The 19,040-nt window shown below is 39.4% G+C and overlaps 1 protein-coding gene across 1 annotated transcript in view; it reads right to left on the minus strand.

Moving 5' to 3' along the window:
• Positions 1 to 4,017: 4,017 nt before the first annotated feature.
• ARHGEF26 (Rho guanine nucleotide exchange factor 26) overlaps positions 4,018 to 19,040 on the minus strand; it is a 59,282-nt gene continuing 44,259 nt past the window's right edge. Inside the window, exons 11-14 of the mRNA XM_075157525.1 lie at positions 11,497 to 11,706; positions 8,044 to 8,111; positions 7,458 to 7,562; positions 4,018 to 6,538 (exon numbers count right to left, since the gene is read on the minus strand). Coding sequence (XP_075013626.1) covers positions 6,396 to 6,538; positions 7,458 to 7,562; positions 8,044 to 8,111; positions 11,497 to 11,706 — 526 coding nt within the window. The 3' untranslated portion in view covers positions 4,018 to 6,395. The remainder of the gene's footprint in view (positions 6,539 to 7,457; positions 7,563 to 8,043; positions 8,112 to 11,496; positions 11,707 to 19,040) is intronic.

Here is a 19,040-nt window from a genome sequence, read left to right on the forward strand (position 1 = left end):
CCGGTTTTACTCTCCTTGTTCTTGGTTTTTGCCGTACTGGAAAGAAATGATGGCTAAATTTCTACCTAAGAACACGAAGGGCAGAAAGAAATGGTAGCGGTAGCAGATCCTGGGTAAGAATAGCAGTGTTGGTTGAACAAATGGAAGACAGACGGCAGTTCTCTCAACCCGCCCCAGCTGTGGAGGATCAGGATCAGACTGTGGTATTAGGGCCACTGCCAGAAGAAATGCAGCCTGAGGTGGTCATGCGTTCGTATGGTCAGATCTTTACTTACAAAGTAATGTGATTAATGTGTAAATAATGGTATTAGCTATACTTGCCCAACTGTGCTTAAAGCGTGTAGCTTAACATATTTTTTTTTAACCAGAAAAGTATCAGAAACCTCTGTGTTCTTCAGAATTTGGGAAAAGGCTAATTTTCAATGTCAAATGTACTGGTTGTGGCTGGGATAGAGTTAATTTTCCTCATAGTAGCGTGTATGGTGCTGTGTTTTGGACTTGTGATGTCAACGGTGTGGACGGCACAGGGATATTTCAGGTGTTGCTGAGCAGTGCCTGCACAGCACCAAGCCTGTCTTGGTTCTCACCCTGCCCCCAGCAAGCGGGCTGGGGGGACACAAGAAGCTGCGAGGGCGCAGTCGGGACAGCTGACCCCAACTGGACACAGGGATATCCCGCACCAACCATATGGCCTTACTGGTCAGCAATAAAAGCTGGGGGATGAAGGAGGAAGGGGAGACATTCAGAGTTGTGGCGTTTGTCTTCCCAAGTCACCATTACAGGTGATGAGCCCTGCTCTCCTGGGGATGGCTGAACACCTGCCTGCCCATGGGAGGGAGCGAAGGAACTCCTTGGTTTGCTTTGCTTGTGCGCGGTTTTGCTTTCCCTATTAAACTGTCTTGAAATCTGTTGAAATCTCAACCCACGAGTTTTCTCACTTCTACCCTTCTGATTCTCTTCCCCATCCCGCTGCGGGGGAGTGAGAGAGCGGCTGCGTGGGGTTTAGCTGCATACCAGGGTTAAACCACGACATCAGGTTATTCAGCAATAGGCGAGGTAATGCTGATGTAAGGTTTTTAACTTACTTTTTCATATGGCTGGCCAGAGACCATGAATGTTTCTCTTCCCAGTTCATAGTGCACTTAATGAAGGCTTTTCTGCCTGTGTGTTAGAGTTTCTAGCATCTTCTGGAACTCCAGGTTGTGGAATGAAACAGAATTCAGTGATGAATTCTTCCTGACCTTCGTGTTATCTCCAGTTTGCCTAAATGATGTAGTTGTTATGATACAACTATTGAAAATCACTTGCAGACTACAGTAGAGCTAAGAGCACCACTGAAGAACGATCTCTGTGTACTTCCCAGGAGGCAAGACGTCCTCAGATTTCCTCAATCTTGGCATCAAAATTTACTCTAGGTTTATTTCTAACACTTGTGTTCTGTCCACTTCTTCTGACTAAGTGTGTTACTTCAGAAACAGGATATACAGGGGAAAAAAAGAAGCTTGTGTGAATATATTCTATAGATACAGAGTTTAAGGTATGTACATGTAAGCATGATGCTGCACAAAGACTGCGTTTCATGAGGTTGTGTAGGTTGACTACAGTGGTGCTACTTTTACTTTTTTTTTCAGCAAATTAGCTTTGCATAATGGAGAACAAATTTATTCTTTGACTTGAAAGTTGAGAAAAATACTGCATTATAGCATTACTTCTTTTAAAGTTCAGCAGATAAAAATGTTTTATTTATTACATTTGCAGGGGTGATACAAAGAAGCAGAAAAGATAGTGTTAATAATAACTGTTCTTTAGTTGTGTTACATGAGTATTTGGAAATGCTGGGCAGGCTGGTGTCAGGTGGGCACTGGTTTTCTGAAGGGCTCTTGGTGGCCTCCAGGAGCCCACAGACCTGCTGTAGGCATGTGGGCTCTCCAGGACTGAGCAGGTTCCTTCCCCTGGCAGTGCTAATGTTCAGTTCGTTCTTGGCTTCAGTGGGGGGAAGGTGTAAACCTGGGATTTCGTTCTCATCCATGCAGGTACCTAAGTGCTGGGCCAGTCACACATGCTGGACTTCGCATGGTTTCTGCCCACCTTACATAATGTGTATTCAATTGCATCACGTAAAATGAAACTTTGATTCAGGGAACTGAGCGCCTTTTACTTTTGGCTTGCTTTAAAACCTGATTAGAAGAAGGAAGGGGTACAAATTCCAGGCCCTGCAAAAATGAAATGAAAGTTAATCTTGCAGTAACAAACTCCTAGCTGTATTCTGCCACTGTTGGGCTGTTTAATTAAAAAGGAGGTGTTAGCGTTGTGTCGTCATCCTTGGGCAGGAAAGAGAGAGCATGTGTATGTGTGCACATGCACATGTTGGTTAGTGAAAGCAGTAAGTGAGTTTTAGATCATTCCCTCTGAAGTGCTCATCTTAGAGCAAGTCAGAGTTAAAAGATGACTTCTTTTTTTGCTAATGAAAATATTGTGGAGTTGCTAGAAAGGAAAAAAAACAAAAGAAAACTCAGCTTTTGAAAACTTTTTTATATAAACTTTGCAGTAAATTGCTTGTCATGCTGTCTTAGATTTCTAAGACTTCTTGGAGCTATAAGGGAACTTACTTAGACTAGAGTGAAAGTTGAGTGTTTTAAGAGGACATACCAGTTATCAGTGTGTGCCTGCTCAATACCTATTGCAGGCACATGCTGATGCTACACTAAACAGAATGTGGTGCAGAGTCTTTTATTTCTGTGCATGGGGGAATTATCTAGTGCTGAAAAACACTTGGAAAAGTTTTTTTTGTAGCTTGGAAAACACTGATGGTGTCAGCTGCTTCCCTAGCAAATGTAGTGCGCTTCAGGAAGTGTTGCTTCAACAGCTCACCAAAAGGCCACTTTTTTTTTTTTTTTGATCCTTTTGTTCAGGCATCTTGCAGGTGGGTACAAACAAACTGTTGGGACAAACATGTAGATGAATGAATGTGTATGATGTGCCATACCTGTGCCAGCGAGGCTGTAACAGCTCCTAGGCTAAGGGCGAGGTGGTCACCACTCTGGAGAGGATTCCTGGACCACTGTGGTGGCCAGCAGGCATCGCTGCTTAATGGGAAAACACCAGGCACACCATGGGAAACTTCTGTGGTGGAGAAGCTGCTGAAGGCACTTGGGAGCTGGAGCCTTACCTCTTCTCAAGGATAGGGACATCACCTGGGTCACTGAATAAGGTGTAGTTTCTAGTCCAAGCAATCATCTTCCTTTGTATACTAACCCATAGATAAGTTGTTATGTATGTGTTACAGTACAGTCTTCCAGCATTTATTGTAACTATTTAGTAATAACTAATGCAGTCATCTTTAGTACAAGACCTGGAGCCAACATTTCCACTTCCCAAGTGCTCTACAGCAGGGCTCTGTTTCAGCCTTCTCTCCTGATTTACTTTCTGAACAGTCATTTCTGGAAGTCAGGTGTTCAAAATGTGTCAGATTGCAGGACCAGGTTCTTAGAGGCTCACCGAGGGCAATCAAGCTGGTGGCAGGGCTGGAAGGCAAGTCCTCTGAGGAGGGGCTGAGGATGCTGGGTTTGTTGGGCGAGAAGGAGGCTGAGGGGCGACCTCATTGCTCTCTGCAGCTTCCTGAGGAGGGGATGTGGAGAGGGAGGCGCCTGGGAATGGCTCAAAGCTGTGTTAGAGGAGGTTCAGACTTGACATTAGAAAACATTTCTTTACAGAGAGGGTGGTCAAACACTGTAACAGGCTTCCTGGAGAGGTCTGTCAGTGTTTAAGAGGCATTTGGACAATGCCTTTAATACCATGCTTTAACTTTTGGTCAGCCCTGAAGTGGTATAGGTCTCTTCTAACTCAACTCTACTATAGAAGCAGATAGGTGAAGAACCTTATATTCTTGACTGTTTTCTTATCTCCCTCTCCTGCTACAGGCTCTAACTGAGAGAGAAGATGTTCTCCTAGGGCTGCATTTTATGCCATTGCATACATGTAAATTGGATCTATGACAGATGAAGTAGGACACATGATGGTGCTATTTATCTTTATAGCACAGAGAATTTAAAATGCCACAGGTTACAGAACAGATTTAATTTCTTTGACAAGAATGATATTAACAACTTGCAGTTTAACACTATTTCTTAAAGAAAAAACAAAGCTTTTTTAAGTAACAATTTAAAAGCATTTTATTGATTGTTGTCCTATAAAATCATGGAAATCTTTAATTCCTGAAGAACTGTGTCTGACAATAGGAAAAATGAAAAATGTCTTTAAAAAACATTACAGCATTTTTTGGAAAAACTAGATATGAAAAATATATACAAGGTATTAAAAAATCTGAATAACATTAATCTCTGGATTTTTACATTCAGTTATGTGTTAAACATCTGCCTGTGTACAATAGAATTTGTTAAAATATTAGCAGTATTTTTACTATGTTAAATAAGTCTTTGCTCAATTTACAATTTATCTCATCTCATTACTATTTTATCATCCACTTATAAATTAATTTACAAGGCTGTATAACCACTGCCAGACTGTCAAGGTAAGTATTTTTGTACAAAATTATTGCCTTCCTAATGTATTTTAAATTGTTACAGAGATACATATTTATAAACATCCAATTCATTCACAAATCGAATCAACATATTACAATATATAAAACAATATACAGCCCTTTTGAAAAAAGACAGGGAATGCAACAAGAAGAAAGCCTTTGTGCTACAAGATTTTCCCTCATTTTTACTGAATATATATCTACCCTGCTGAGTTATCAGCTGGTCCTTAAAAAGGTGAAGACTTTTATACAAACTGTCACACCTATATACAGAAAAGATGCACTGAAGTTTATTTCATTTTTGAGTGCATTTTGTTCACACAACATTAAGTGGTGGTTTTCCTGTGAAATTCCAAAGCTAAACTGCAGATGATGCAAATATTTAGCAGGTGTTGTGTGTAGTGCAATTGTGAGAAGTCTTCTCTAAAGCAGAGAAGAGCATGTGTGAAGCAGCACCAATGTGAGCTCCTCTGAAAGCAAGTACTATTTTATCTCCGAGTACTATTTTATCACTCTCTCGCCCTCCCTCTTATCTCTGCCTGAAGCATGAAGTGACATCAAGTCACACTGCAGTAGGGGAAGGGAAAGATAACAAAATACCAAGTTACTCAGGGTCCTGAGCTGTCTACTTCCAAGTCTTTCCTCAGTGGGGATCGTACCATTTACATACACTGGAGAGGAGAAGACCTGGCACTTTAACAAAACTCTACAGCTCTTCTCCCTCTTTTTTTTCACCTGTGGATTCAACATGATGCTAACAAATGCTAAAGATGTAGGTAAACAGAAGTTCAGTTGAACTTTTTGCCTCCATAGAAGGAGTAATCTCTTCTAGTGCAGAAAAGCAGAAAGAATAAAAGACAAAAAACCCCAAACAAACCCCCCAAACCTAGAACAAACTATTTCATGTTTTGTGCGGTCCCCGTCAAAACCCTTGCTCTGAAGCAACAGCTTAATACAAAGACCTAGTTAAACAGATGGGAAAAACTGAAACAAAATGGACACATTTCCAAGCAGTTATACTCCTTTAAAATACCTGTGCTAAAATGGATCTGAGAACAAGATAATCAACATTATATATTTTGCAGAGTTCGGTACCTCTTTCTTGCTTTCAGAAATCCTTTCACCACTGCAGCACTAGAAGGAGAAAAAGTCTGAGCTGCCTGAACAAGCAATGCACTGTATTAGAGACCACCACCACTAGAGGCACTTCTCTAGATTCTTCCCTGGAGCTTGGGTCAGCTTTGCCAACATTGATTCGAGCGATCTAATTACTTCTGACAAAGCCTGGGACGTCCCTGGATTTGTGCTGGAGAGGTAGTCCTTTATGAATTACAGGGTTGGTTACTGTAGTTCAGGTTACACACAGATTTTGGCACAACTGGGAAGTATTCCATTAACATACTCTGGTACTGAGAATGTAACACTGCGTTTTCTTAGGAGCGGGAAACCCCCAGTATTGCTATTCACCGCCAGCTGAATGGATTGGGCGAGTTTCTGGTGGTCTGCTACACAGAGAAAGTGTGTAAAAAACGCTGGAGAAAGAATACTTAAAGAGGCAGGGATGGAGGAACTAAAGTTGAAACTGAAATTTGAGTCAAAGAGATGCATGGCTGATCTCCAGTGCCTAAGAAACTACGTCTAGTTGAAATCTGCTATGGTCAAGCCCAGCTTTCAGTTCAGAGCTCTGAAAACGCAAAACAAAAAGGGATGAGTATCCGAAACATCAGTGCTCTGTTACTAGATTTTTTTCATTGGTGACCTACATCTTCCATGCGAGAGCTGTAGGGCACGCAACCATGTCCCCACTGACAGCAGTTAGTGCAAATCCTGTAATATAGTATGAAGAAGCAGTCTACACGTTGGTTTCAAGTCCAAGTAAGCGTCCCATCCGTTCCATGTTCTTGTCAATCGTGGCACGACACGTGATTTCTTTAGCACACTCCATGGGAAACCAACCTCTTTCGCCATCCCGCAATCGTTCCCCTTCATACCAACCTGCAAGGGTGAACAGACAAGGAGTAACAAATCTGTTCAAGTAATGTTAAAGATACTTTGTCAGAACTGTCTGTGTTGCACTTGACAGGGTCACATACAATTTACCTTTGTAGTGAATAAAGCACCAGATTAAGATAGATTTGACAGATTGGTTTTTGTACAGACAGACTAGGAACAAAATAGTATGTAAAAATAAACATCATATGAAACAAGTGTTACACATTTTTTATGTTGTAATTCAAATACATTGTTTGAAAATGTAAAGAATATAATATAATTACAATCTAAATAGAGCAATGCAGCACAACTGATAGGATCTTTGATTTCATACATAATCTTGAATAACATCATTAAGTTAGGACTTAGTACTTCAGGTGCTGACAGCTTCAAGCATCACTGAGTCAGCACATCATGAGATATTAGTAGAATCACTTGCACATCCAGGCAAGAATCACTTTTGATCTCCAGGTACTCGACGCTATGGAAAACTTAGGCAAAACCACTGTGCTAGACCCCTATACTTAACAGGCAGTGAAGCACTGTTAGCATTAGTATGGCTAATAATGTGCATGTTTCTCTTACTCAGACAAACCTAGTGCTCACTCACTAAAATGTCTGAGCTCCATGTTTTTAGGTAGAATGCAATTTCTTATTTGTGGACATTTCACATGTCAAAAACAACCAGCACCTACTTTCTGCAGCTATTTACCTATTTAAATTATGGTAGGCGATGAGCTCCTTTGAACATCCGTTGCCTGAACAGAGGCTATCCTTTAGAAACCTGAACTGAAATGCTCAAGTTTTTGTTGGAAGCTGAACCTTTATTCATTGTACGGCCGATGCTATTAGGAAACACTTTTCTAGCTGGATTCACCTGCAGTGGTGGCAGATGGTTACTAACAGCAAAATTCTCACTCACCATCATTTACTTTTTGATAAACCAAAACAACATCAGCAACTTGAAGAGACAGTTCATCTGACTGCTTTGCTGTGTAAGTTCTGATGATCTCTACCTGAGTCAAAGCTGTGGAAGGAATAAGCCAGGCTGAGTTAAACAATTCACATAACAGCATCTTTTATTAAAATATATATACAATTCATTTTAAAAATTTCCATCTCAGAGTATACTCCCCCCAAAAAAACCCAAAGGAGGCAGCCAATTATGCAAATGGCTTCCTACTTGAGCAATTACACACAAACAAACCTGGTATAAACATACAAGGGAAGGGCTTTGCACTTTTGCTAACAGATTGGAACAGCTGACCAAACCAGCGTTAATGAACACAAACGGAAATTACTGTGCAAAACAGAACTCCTCAGAGAAGCCCCTGGGCCCAGGAAGAGATGGCAACTGCACATACACTAAAGAAACAGAGCCCAGGAAAAAAAATGGACAACATTTCTAAGGGTATTTATAGTCTGCACTTGCTTGTGTCCCCGTTAAGGGGCAGTGCGTTTCTATTCTCATGTCAAAGCTCTCAGAAATCTTGTTAATTGTAACTTACTTGTCCTGTCCGTTTTCTGCCCATCTCTGTCCTGTCCAAGTGCTGTAATCCAGCGAGCTCTGTCGCTCCTGCAAATGGCAAAGACAAAACTCAGTCTCCCAACTTGTGCTCTTGATAATGGTCAAGACTGACCCTTTTCAAGATTCTCTGTTTATAAATTTTTTCCTCTTTTGGGTAAAGAAAACAAAACCAAACCTCCTTTCTCCTCCCCTCAAAATATGGCCAGAAGGTGTGATACTACTTCTAGTAGTAATCTACTCCTACTGTAATATATTATTCAAACATATTTAACTATTTTAAGCATGTTGGATTAGGAAAAAAAGCCTATGTATGTGGGACCTACTGGCATGATGTCTTATATACCTTTATTTTCATTATTTTTAAGTAATGCAGGTAAACTCTGCTAGTGTCTGTGACTAATACTTATTAGTAATCTTATTTAAAAAAAAAGAATCCATGTGATGTACAAAGCATCTGATAAATGCAATACAGCAGTTTTAATATACAATGCCAAGCTTCCTGTGAGTAAGAACTATCTGCAACGTGCACTTAGAATGAAAAGAAAGAATGGAAAAAGAAAAAGAGGAAAAAAAAAAGAGCCCAAAGTTTCTCTGTGCTCTCAGAAGGACACATTTATGTTTCCAGATGTGCCTCCATTGGGTCCTAAACTAGTCATTTGCATCTCACCTTGTATAACCTAGGAAAAACATAATCAATCTCTGATTACGTGTGTCAGGATTTCTGAGGAGAGCAGAAAGAATTATCTACATTCTAAGTGTTATACAATAAATCACAGAAGAGCAAATTACTGACACCTGATTTTGGAAGGGAGTAGAACAACCTAAAGTGAGGTCAGACAGTAAAGGAAAAAGAAAGCTAATCCTAAATCACCCCTGTTAACACCTGAGCTATAACAACTTAATCATTGTAACTTTGAATTTTGGAAAATCAAAATTTGAACTTGATTGCCAGAACAAACATTTCAGTGAAATTAGATTTCATCTCATGTTTGTTGAAGGGCTTTGCTATCAATACAGATTAGAATAATACAAGGGAGTTGCAAGGTTGAATTTTCCTATTCCCCCTCCCCTAAAAAAATCCTGTTGCTGTCTTTGGATAACTTCAGTTTTTAACTAAAAATAATGAAAAATATCTGTCTTCTGCTGAGATCTGATTTTGTCAAAAATCTGAAAACAGAATAAAATTCTGTTTGGAAATAGCACTATGGTGTTTCCAGAAGTGTCAGAAAATGGGACATTTACACAAGTTATGAGAGACTTCTCTAGAGTACATCTTCCAAGATGCACCATTGCTCAGCAACTGAGGAGACGATTCAGCAAGGGGTTGTAGTTAGTCTGTGAAGTCCATCCTGAAGAGCAGAGGGAGGGCAGGAATAACTTGAGCATCCCACTATGCATCACTCCATGATAAGGTTCATCAGTCTCTTCCGAGAACACCGACACCTGACGGCCTTTCTTCCAGCTAGCGCTAGAAATCTCTTTTCTGTTCACAGAAAGTCTATCGACACTTCCTTTGGATGAAGGGATTCAGAATGGAAGTCTTTCTGAGCATGCTTCTTTCAGAATGAAAAAAATATCCCACTGATCATCTTGAATATAAATATTTTTACTGGTTTTTTGGCAGTTAGTAAGAAACTGTGATTTTTTTTTTTTAAATCCCAGCACACATTCTTCCTCAAAGATGAAACTACTGCACGTCCTACTAACATTTGGTACCTGTTGATCTCATACAGATGGCCAAAACTACAATGCATGCTCCTTTAGACATTTCAGTCATTAAAATGTGGGTGATACTAAACTTGTGTTTCAATCAAAATAAGAACATCTGTATACAATTTTGCATGAGCTTAACTTTGTGGCTTTTTTTTTTGTTGTTAGAAACAGGTGTTATCTCGACTCTCATTTTCCTTTCCCTGTAACCATTCTTAACAGGAAAACTACATTTCCTTTCAGACAACTCCGAGGAAAATGGGTAATGCCAGACTGTCTCCCAGTTTAAGTATATATTTCTTTATAATCTGTGTGTACTGTATATTTTGTGCCTTATTCACAGGGCGATGTAATATTCCTGACCTAATGCTGGTACTTTTGTACTTGGGAACCACACACCACATGAAGTGACAAAACATGATCAAACTGTGCTAGAAATCTTCGCATCAGCAAAAACATTTAAGTTTTACATGTGCAAACTCTGTTCAGTAGGCACTCTAAACCATCCAGCTTGGCCCTCCTACTGTAGATTCCCTTCTCATCCTTCTCAAAGTTAAGAGAAAGTTATGTTTTTCTGTACCTGACAATACTCTATAAAAATAGGTAATTTTCAAATAAAGTACTTCTTTTCAGAATCTTTTCCTCTGAATGACAATCTGCTAGACTGCTATTTATATTACAAACAGTATATAGCAAATCAATAATAAATCCACAGAACAAAATGTCTTTTCTTAAAAAGCCCAGACAACTAAAAATGTACTGCATTTTTTCCCAATAAAAATGCATTTCCAAACAAGTCTGAATCATCTGCTTACTTTATAATGAGATCTTTAATAGAAATCATTAATGATCTATAGTTTCTTTCAGGGTTATTCTAAACTTTGAAAGCAAACCTAAAACTGTAAGTTTTTCCAGACTGGGATACGTCTGGAGCACTCTGTTTCATGTCTTCTACCCCGCCTCCAGCTTCCACCAAAACAGATAAAATCTTTCATTTTTGTGAAGGGTTGTGGAAGTTAATGGCACCACAGAGAAATGACCGCCTCTCGGATATTTGCACCCAAAAGAACAAGACACTTCTTGTTGCTCGTTTCTAAAGCAGAACACTCTTCAAAAACTGCATCAGGAGAACAAGGACCACCTCTATCCCAGCAGAGCTCCACAGCTTCCCCAAGGCAGTGCCAAACTCCTCCTTTTAATCCAGTACTGTTTCCACTTCTGCACCATCCAACCATTATAATAAATAATTCACAAATCACTGCTCCAGGACAAGAGCGTTCTGCATTCATACCCTAACAACGTTTGCCTGCTACCACCATAATGCCTTAGGATGCACCTGCGCCGACTTCCTCCTGCTAATACTGTGCTCTACATACGGACAACATGGTACCAATGCTACATTGCTAAAAGAAGTGACAATTAGGGTAAGATACTTTAAAACAGTAAGGAACCAACCAGCGCAGAAAAGTATCAGAGGCAGAGCAAGCTTAAATGAATCTCTGCTGTCAGATTATTCAAGGTCTTCTTATCAAGGTAAGCGAAGAGAAAGCCTCCCCTAACGACAACAGTAAAAGCAACATTTTCCTCATGGTAAGCTGCACTACACTTAGATTCACACACTCAACTACTCAGCGTGCACAGCAGCACTACCTTGACCGGGGCGGGGGTCAGCCTGTTGAGATGGTCAGGTGAAAAATTACAGAAACGGTAACTATTTACTTACTGAGTCTCTGTTCCCAGGAGCATCTCCACCTTCTCTCCTGCGTGGTTACTGAGGACCGCCAGCCTGAAGAGGTGAGCCGCAGAATTCTGCCGTGAGTAGAGCATCGTTGAAGCATTCTTTACAGGAGAAGAAGTCAGGTCCTCGCTGTCACATTGTTGTACCACCAGCTGGTCCCGTAAAGAATAATCTGTGACATTGTAACTCTCTTCACTGCAAAACAAAGGCGGGAAGAAAAAAACCCACAAGTTTAATGTTTCCTTTTCCATTAAGTATGTCCGGAAGCAAACTGAGTCATAGAATCCACTTTTAACTACATAGTATGGCATGATTCTTCTAACACCTCAGATCTTAATCTTTTCTGTTTCTTTGGTTTTGAAACTACCGATTTTCCAAGATATAAAGTTTTTAAACCCTGTGGAATTTCATTTAGTGGCACAGTTAAATGACTTCGGCGTTCTTGGGACGGTATAAGCTCAACTTAACTCCACTAAATTTGAAAACAGGCACAGCAATTATACAGAATTGCACTTTTTTCTTCTGTAGCTTCAAATGAACAACAAACCTTAATTTTAGAGTGGTATAGGAAAGAAAGTAAAATTTCCTTTTTCCTTTGCCTGTAAAACTATGGGTATGTATACTGCTTCCAGATAAACACCATTGATCTTCATTTTAAATACAGAATAATCATCTGTACTCCTCATCTATCTGCATGTAGAAGGCCTAGTCCAAAAACTGTTTTACAATATTCTGAAACATAACCTTAGTCAATTGTGAATTTTAAAAATGGGCAAAGGCTTGTCACACACTATTGGTCTGGCAAAATGCACTGTGCAATTTACCTTTTAGAAAGTACTTTGTAAATAAATATACCAACTCTAAGTGATATGAATAAAGATTGCTACATGTGCTTAGTAACTTCCCAAAAGTGACTAGAAAGAATTCTAAGACACTATGCAAGTTAGAAGCTTTGCTTTCCTTATGGTTGAAATGTGGGTGGACAAGTGGACAACACTTATCTTCGCTAACACAATACCATGTTTGACAGAGAAAACAGAAGACCTCAGAACTACTTCTTATGTCAAAGTCATTGAATGTTGAATTCTGCCAAAATGACGTTACAGTAGTTTTCCCAGATAGGTGAGAACATGCAAACATTAGACATCACAAATCAGAACATAAAAGTGCTACTGATTTTAACAACAGAAGGACCTAAATGAAAATATGCACTCTTCCCTGAACAGCAGACTTTTATTCTTAAATGTGAGAATCACTTCAGCTAATCAAGATCTTCTTGACAGGTGAAGACAGGGCAAAGGAGGACGCCTGTCTGGACAAGGCACGCTGTTACATATGGCAGAGCTAGGTGGTAGCAGCGAACAGTTACTTCAACCCCCTATTCTTCAATCCATTACGACTACTTATGACGTGTGCTTCAACTTCAGAATACCCAGACATCTTAAGCAGCATTCTTCAGCACTCTTACCTGAGTTCAACCACTTACCGTATCTAATGTTTTTGCTACTTACTCATGTCAAGGCAATACTGGAAACTATTTTTTTCAAGTGGAAAATAACTGTGCATCTCCAAATTTTTAAAGTCGTGAAACATAAAGAAACAGTTAAAAGAACCTCCATCGCTTACTCAAGAAATAGCAATTGATCACAAGAAAAGAGAAGCCAGCTGAAAAGGCCTTTTTGTTTCCACTGAAGCTTGTGAGCGTATTTCCTAGAATTGTCTTAGATGCATTTGCAAGTTTACCAGGATATACCATCAACCCAGGACACTGATAAACTAATTACCTCATAATTTCATATAAGCTTGTAAACTTTTTTCAGATTTATCGTCCTACACTGGTGCAACAAGAAAAGATGGAAAAAAACCTGCTTACACAGGCATAAAACCAGTTCTCCCTCCTAGGCCATACATTGCTGTGTTTGTAAAGTTTTCAGTAAACCAAATACATCAAATTTGAAGCTGCAACCATACGAACTCCACCTTAAAGTAGAGCCTCATATTCCTATGGTTCATTAAAATAATTTAAATTGAAAAAATACTTGAGAAGATTAATTTTGCTGCCAGAGATATACAGAAACCTAAGCACTGAACTGATACAAATCAAATCCCAAACACCTGGAATTGAAGCAGTCTGAAATGCTGACAGTGACACACCCCTTTCTGGCAGGTGCAAATGAAGCGTATTCTTCCTTTATGGTTGCTCAACTATTGTAAGAAAATGGACAGATGATGGCTTGATGTCTGTTGGAATATAGTCTACCCACTTTGTGAACTGTCAGAAATATCTGCAAATAATCAGTGGTTAATGGTCTTTATAATTCTTATTTTTAAACCTTCAGAAAAATAATTGCTAAAACACAACTGAGCAACATTATGACTCAAAACACAAGTTATTGCTGATTTCTGTGACTCATGCAGCATTAGAAGAATTTCTCTATTCTTCAAGTGATGACAGGTTTACAGATCATATTGTATTTGTGGATTTTTGTGGATTAATAGTCTCTGCCAGGGCATCTAGTGTAAAAACAAAGTTCTTAGTTCAATGATGTGGTGTACATTTTTACTTTGTTCTGTGAATTAAATACTTGAAATGGGGTTTTTTCAGTACAGCTTTGTACATTCTCAAACGATCGACATAGTTCCATTAGTATCATATTCTAATTCTTCTCGCAAGTATTTTTTCTTCTCATCTTTTGTTGAGGAGTTTGGGGGCTTTACAAAGGAAGCAGAAGCAACGACAGACAAGCTCAGTGAGATTTATCATATAGAAGGACTGAAATGACTGTAGCTCATAGAAGATTAAAACTTTCCCTCGCGGTTTCTTTTTCTCCAAGTCTCAAAATGGTACCAACAATTCCCCACAATCCGCTGGTGTTTTCCACTCTTACGGCTGGAATCACAGCTCCCCATTCAGGTACCGTTGACGAAGGCACAAAACATACAAAACTTCCAAGAGCACTGTTGCAAGAACTTAAAATGGCTTTAAAAACTCTCCACACAGTTTTGATTAACCTAGCTTTTGATCAGACTGTTCTTTCCATGTTCCTTAGAGTAAAAAAATTAAAAAATAAATCACATAGGAGATGAGATGGACACAGCAAGCTCTTTTAGAGCTCTGTAAAAATGAAGCCAGGTTAATTATGCTATTACACTTGACTTCTTGGGTCCCAAAGTAGAAGGAATACAGATTACAAATAGGTTTTGGTCTAATTAAAGGAATTTAACATGAGCACACTGAGAAGCTGGGAGAATCTTCAATATTTCAGCATATGGAAAGCTAAGTTTTAATTTCCGTGCATATAACCCAGGGATGCTAAAAGGAATCTTAATTCAAATGTATTCTGTATTCCGCATCTTTTGGGAAAGGAGTGCACACAGCTCTTCCCTGAGATACAACAAATTTAAATTTACTGTGATTGTCCTACTGTAGAAAAGCGTAAGTCTTTATGCTTTATGCTCTATGCTCTCTCATTAAAGAAAGAGAGGCCATGAGAGGGGAGGGAGTGGAGACTGTGGATTTAGGTCTCACATTCCCTTAAATCCAGCTCTAGATTCAAATTAATTCATTTAGCTACAAGAAGATGCTACTTATCACTTGAGGACAGTTGTTTCAAGTGCCATCCGTAGTAGCTGAGGGTTCCTACTGAAGAAAAAAAAACCAAAAAAAATCATTTTATATCTAATATTTATCAGTCTCTCTCCCCCTCTTTCTTTTTTCTTAAAATATAAACTCTAAAACAGGGAAGGGTAGGTTGGTTGGATTGGTGTGGCATTTCTGGTTTTTTGTGTTGGGGTTTTTTGTTTGTTTGTTTGTTTTAAAGAAGTCAGTTCAGTATTTTAGTCTAGGCAGAATCTTAGCCAAGGGCAGAACTCGCAAAACCAGCTAGGGATGCTGCTATAGTTATTTGGGAATCTTGCATCTGAAAAAGAAATGTAGTCTACACATTTGCATAACGAATAATAAATGCATTCCTTACTAATTCATCAACTAGTCTATACATTTGCGTAATAATAAATGCATTCCTTACTAATTAATCAACAGAGATAAACCTCTACAAATCCTTCCTATTTCTTATCTCCATTCAACAACATAGTCCGATTTGGAACTACTAGGCAGTCCTCCTCTTTTTACCTCCTGTGCCCTGTGAGGCCCACAAACTCTCCTCCTTCCGAACGGATAATGAAATATGCTGATAAAGCTGACAGTGCTGGAGTGAGCAGATCTACATAAACGGAAATGTAATCCGCTCAGCCAGGCAGCAGAGTAACAGGAAGGACATTTAACACATTCTGTAAAATTACTGTAATCGGGTGATACAAACATGCCAACATTCATTTTCAGTTTACAACTAACTTTTTTGCTAAACTTTTATTTACATTCAGAACATGAAACAACATGTTTCATATCCCTTCGCAGGGAACACACACAAATTTTAGAGGCACTTTTATGAAGACCAAGTATCTATTGATGTAATATCATCTGTTCTAGGCCACCTGTACTTGAACAGAAAGCACACCATCAGTCTCCCTATTTCCTTTACTCTTTCCAGCTCTGCTACTCTGGAATCCTGGGTGTTCCATAGAAGTTACTTTGCATTTGTCCTTGCCTTTAGTTACAAAATCACCCCCGGCATGAGAAAAACTATGGTTTTGCAGGCAGCTGTGAACAGGTACCATTCCCAAGTAGCAGTGAACCTTTGGGTGATTTCCAGTGTAGGAAGTCCAGCTGCATTCCACTGTCAAGGTATCGCAGGAGCTGACAAGCCATATAGCCATTAAGACAGACAGGATTCTAGTGGCATCCTTAGGGGATTATGGAAACAGAATATTCAATAAAATGTACACTCGTTCAAAAATATAAGCCTCTCTGGAGTTCACCTAAAATCTTCTAAAAGCACTCAGGATGCAACTAGTGGATTTTCTGAATAGCTGGGTAAGGCAGCTATTTAGTTGTATATAACACAACTTTATTAATTCAGGAGTTCTCCTGAACTATGCAGAACACAGAGCTAGCTCATAGGCAGCTTTGAGCATTAATAACTGAAATACGTAACCAGATCTTCATGGTCCCAGGAGGGCATGTGGAATAAAAGGAGGCGTTTGACTTTTGGTAGAGTTCAAAGCTAGCTGTAACCTATTTTTGGCAGGATATTGTTACAGCGTACGCTTCCAAGCCTGCAAAAGGTGTCGGAGACATCATCTCCTCTGTAGCCTGGTCCTCTCCTCTCCTCGGGCAGTTGTAAAGTGCTCACTACAGAAACTCAGACAAATATCTGTCTAAACCCAGCAGTTATGCTCATCAGCTGTGCAGGAAAGGTACGGATGATACTTACACTTGTGGTTTAAAAGAGGGAGGAAACTGAAAACTCATTATGAAGGAAATACACACAAACATAAAAGTAGTATGTGTATTTAATTATTCTATATTTTAATAAAGCACTAATTTCATCATACTTTGTGGAACCTGCAATAGTTTCTTCACTAGCCCAAGAGAAAGCAGATCTCCCAAGCACGACAGGGCAGTTTGGACAAGCTGAATTAAGCTTCTAGTGAGAACTGCTCTCCAAAGGGACCTGCCTTCTCCACAGGTAACCCTGGAAGAGTACTTAACGGCACCTAAAGTGGAGCAGGCCAAACATCACCCAGCTCTTCACTTCATGCCGTAATCCAACTGACATCTGTGTTCACGTGAACAAGAATTAATTGATACTAATTAATTCCTGTGCACCAACCATGTAAAAGTTGGACTTTCCACACCGATTTGGACATCCTGACTCACGCAGCACTGACTATTCTTTTCAAGGTAATGCATTAAAACTTTACAAGTATTAAGATAGTCTATGGTTTTTCAGAGCCTAAATGATTACCAAGGTATATGTAACACACACAAAAATGGACCGTCCAGTAGCTGACATGGAAAGCATAAACCTCTGAAATATTTCATAGTGGCATGAGATATAGCCACAGAGTGTCCATTAAGAAGGAAGATATTTTGGTAACTAAATTCCATTTAACCTACTTAATGGGCGAGAGAAGACAGTTAAACCTTGCAATTTCAATCAGGAGGTGAAATTGTACCTGAGGAAGATTATGATGAACAAAGTGTCATTAAAACATAAGAACTCTGGAGCATGCCTGAGTATACACCAACACAAGACCTCCCTTTTTTATAGCTGAAATGTTCTCATTATAAAAAGGTTTCTGGAACGCTTGCTCACTCAGTATTTAAAATGCAGTTCTTCCAACGATGATTCTGACATTTGGAAAGCGTCCCTGAAATGAGGGTGTGAGCAGTGACGTACAGCGACGCCACATCTGGTTGGACTAGAATTACTTAGCAGTTATCAGCATGGCTTCTCTGACAGGTACCATCAAGCCTGGCCTTTAAGCAGTCGTGACTGAGCCGCTCCCGGCTGCGTGCGCGAGGTTCTACATATATGGCAAACTGCTCAGATGGGATAGCTGAAGATTAACTTTTGGGTGAAGATTAAACAGCATGATTGGAGCACCAAGTAATCAGTATTTTTAGCACAGTAGTGGGGAGTGATTTTTTTGTGCAATGTTAAGAATCTTCCGAAATGCAACTGCTCAAGTAAAAATACAAACATTTGAAGTCAACTAGCAACAAGTATTTCTGTCCACTGCTGTGGTGCCCATGGTAACACTGTGGGTGGGAGAACAGATCACCAAAAGCTCAGATGTTATTAATAAGCTTATTCACTTGGGCAAAGTACGTGCTTCATGCTCAGAGTAGCTGGGAGGCTCGCAGCAATCCGTCCTTTTCAATTACATCCCTTTGTTTAGGGGGTCTTGGGAGAGTGGCTATATGAATCTGATCATTAACATGAAGCATTCTTTAATTTTGGCTTCTGGGCCCATTTAGGACATTTCAATTCCAACAGCTGGAAGCTGTTATAAATCAAAAGTCCCAAAGTTTGCATAAGATATGTTCTTATAAAAATCTGGTTTATAATCTGAACAAGCCATCACATAGGAGACCAATAAACAATGTAACAACACAGATAATAGATTTTTCACTGTTCTCCCAACTCAAACATTTACTTAGCTACCAACACAATAATATGCTAACAGTAGTCCCATGAGAAAAGAAATGCAGTTTAAAAAAGCGTGATACAACTCTGATGTGCCGCCAGTGACCCAGTGATTTAACAAGGGACTTTCACAGAAACATTTCAGCATAAGCTCTGATAAACACTGAATCTCAGAAACACGTTCGCATCAGTAAGACAGCTGGGGAGAAATCTATTCACTTTTCTTCCCATCTTTATAAAAAAAACCTTTCACTTAAATATTTTTCCCCTCCAATTTCATTTAGCTTTCTCTTTGCTTAAGTATTAGCATTTTCTTCCCAGATTTTGTATCATATCTCATTCCTCAAAACTTCTTATTTAAATTATGAAGTTTCACAAAAGGGTTTATTTTAAAAATAGCTGGTATTTGGCTTAACTAGCCAACCCAGATGGAAAATAATTGTTCTTCAAAACAGTTTTTAGTCTCAGAAATAAGGT

Source organism: Calonectris borealis, chromosome 9 (genome assembly GCF_964195595.1).
Source record: "Calonectris borealis chromosome 9, bCalBor7.hap1.2, whole genome shotgun sequence".
NCBI classification, from domain to species: domain Eukaryota; kingdom Metazoa; phylum Chordata; class Aves; order Procellariiformes; family Procellariidae; genus Calonectris; species Calonectris borealis.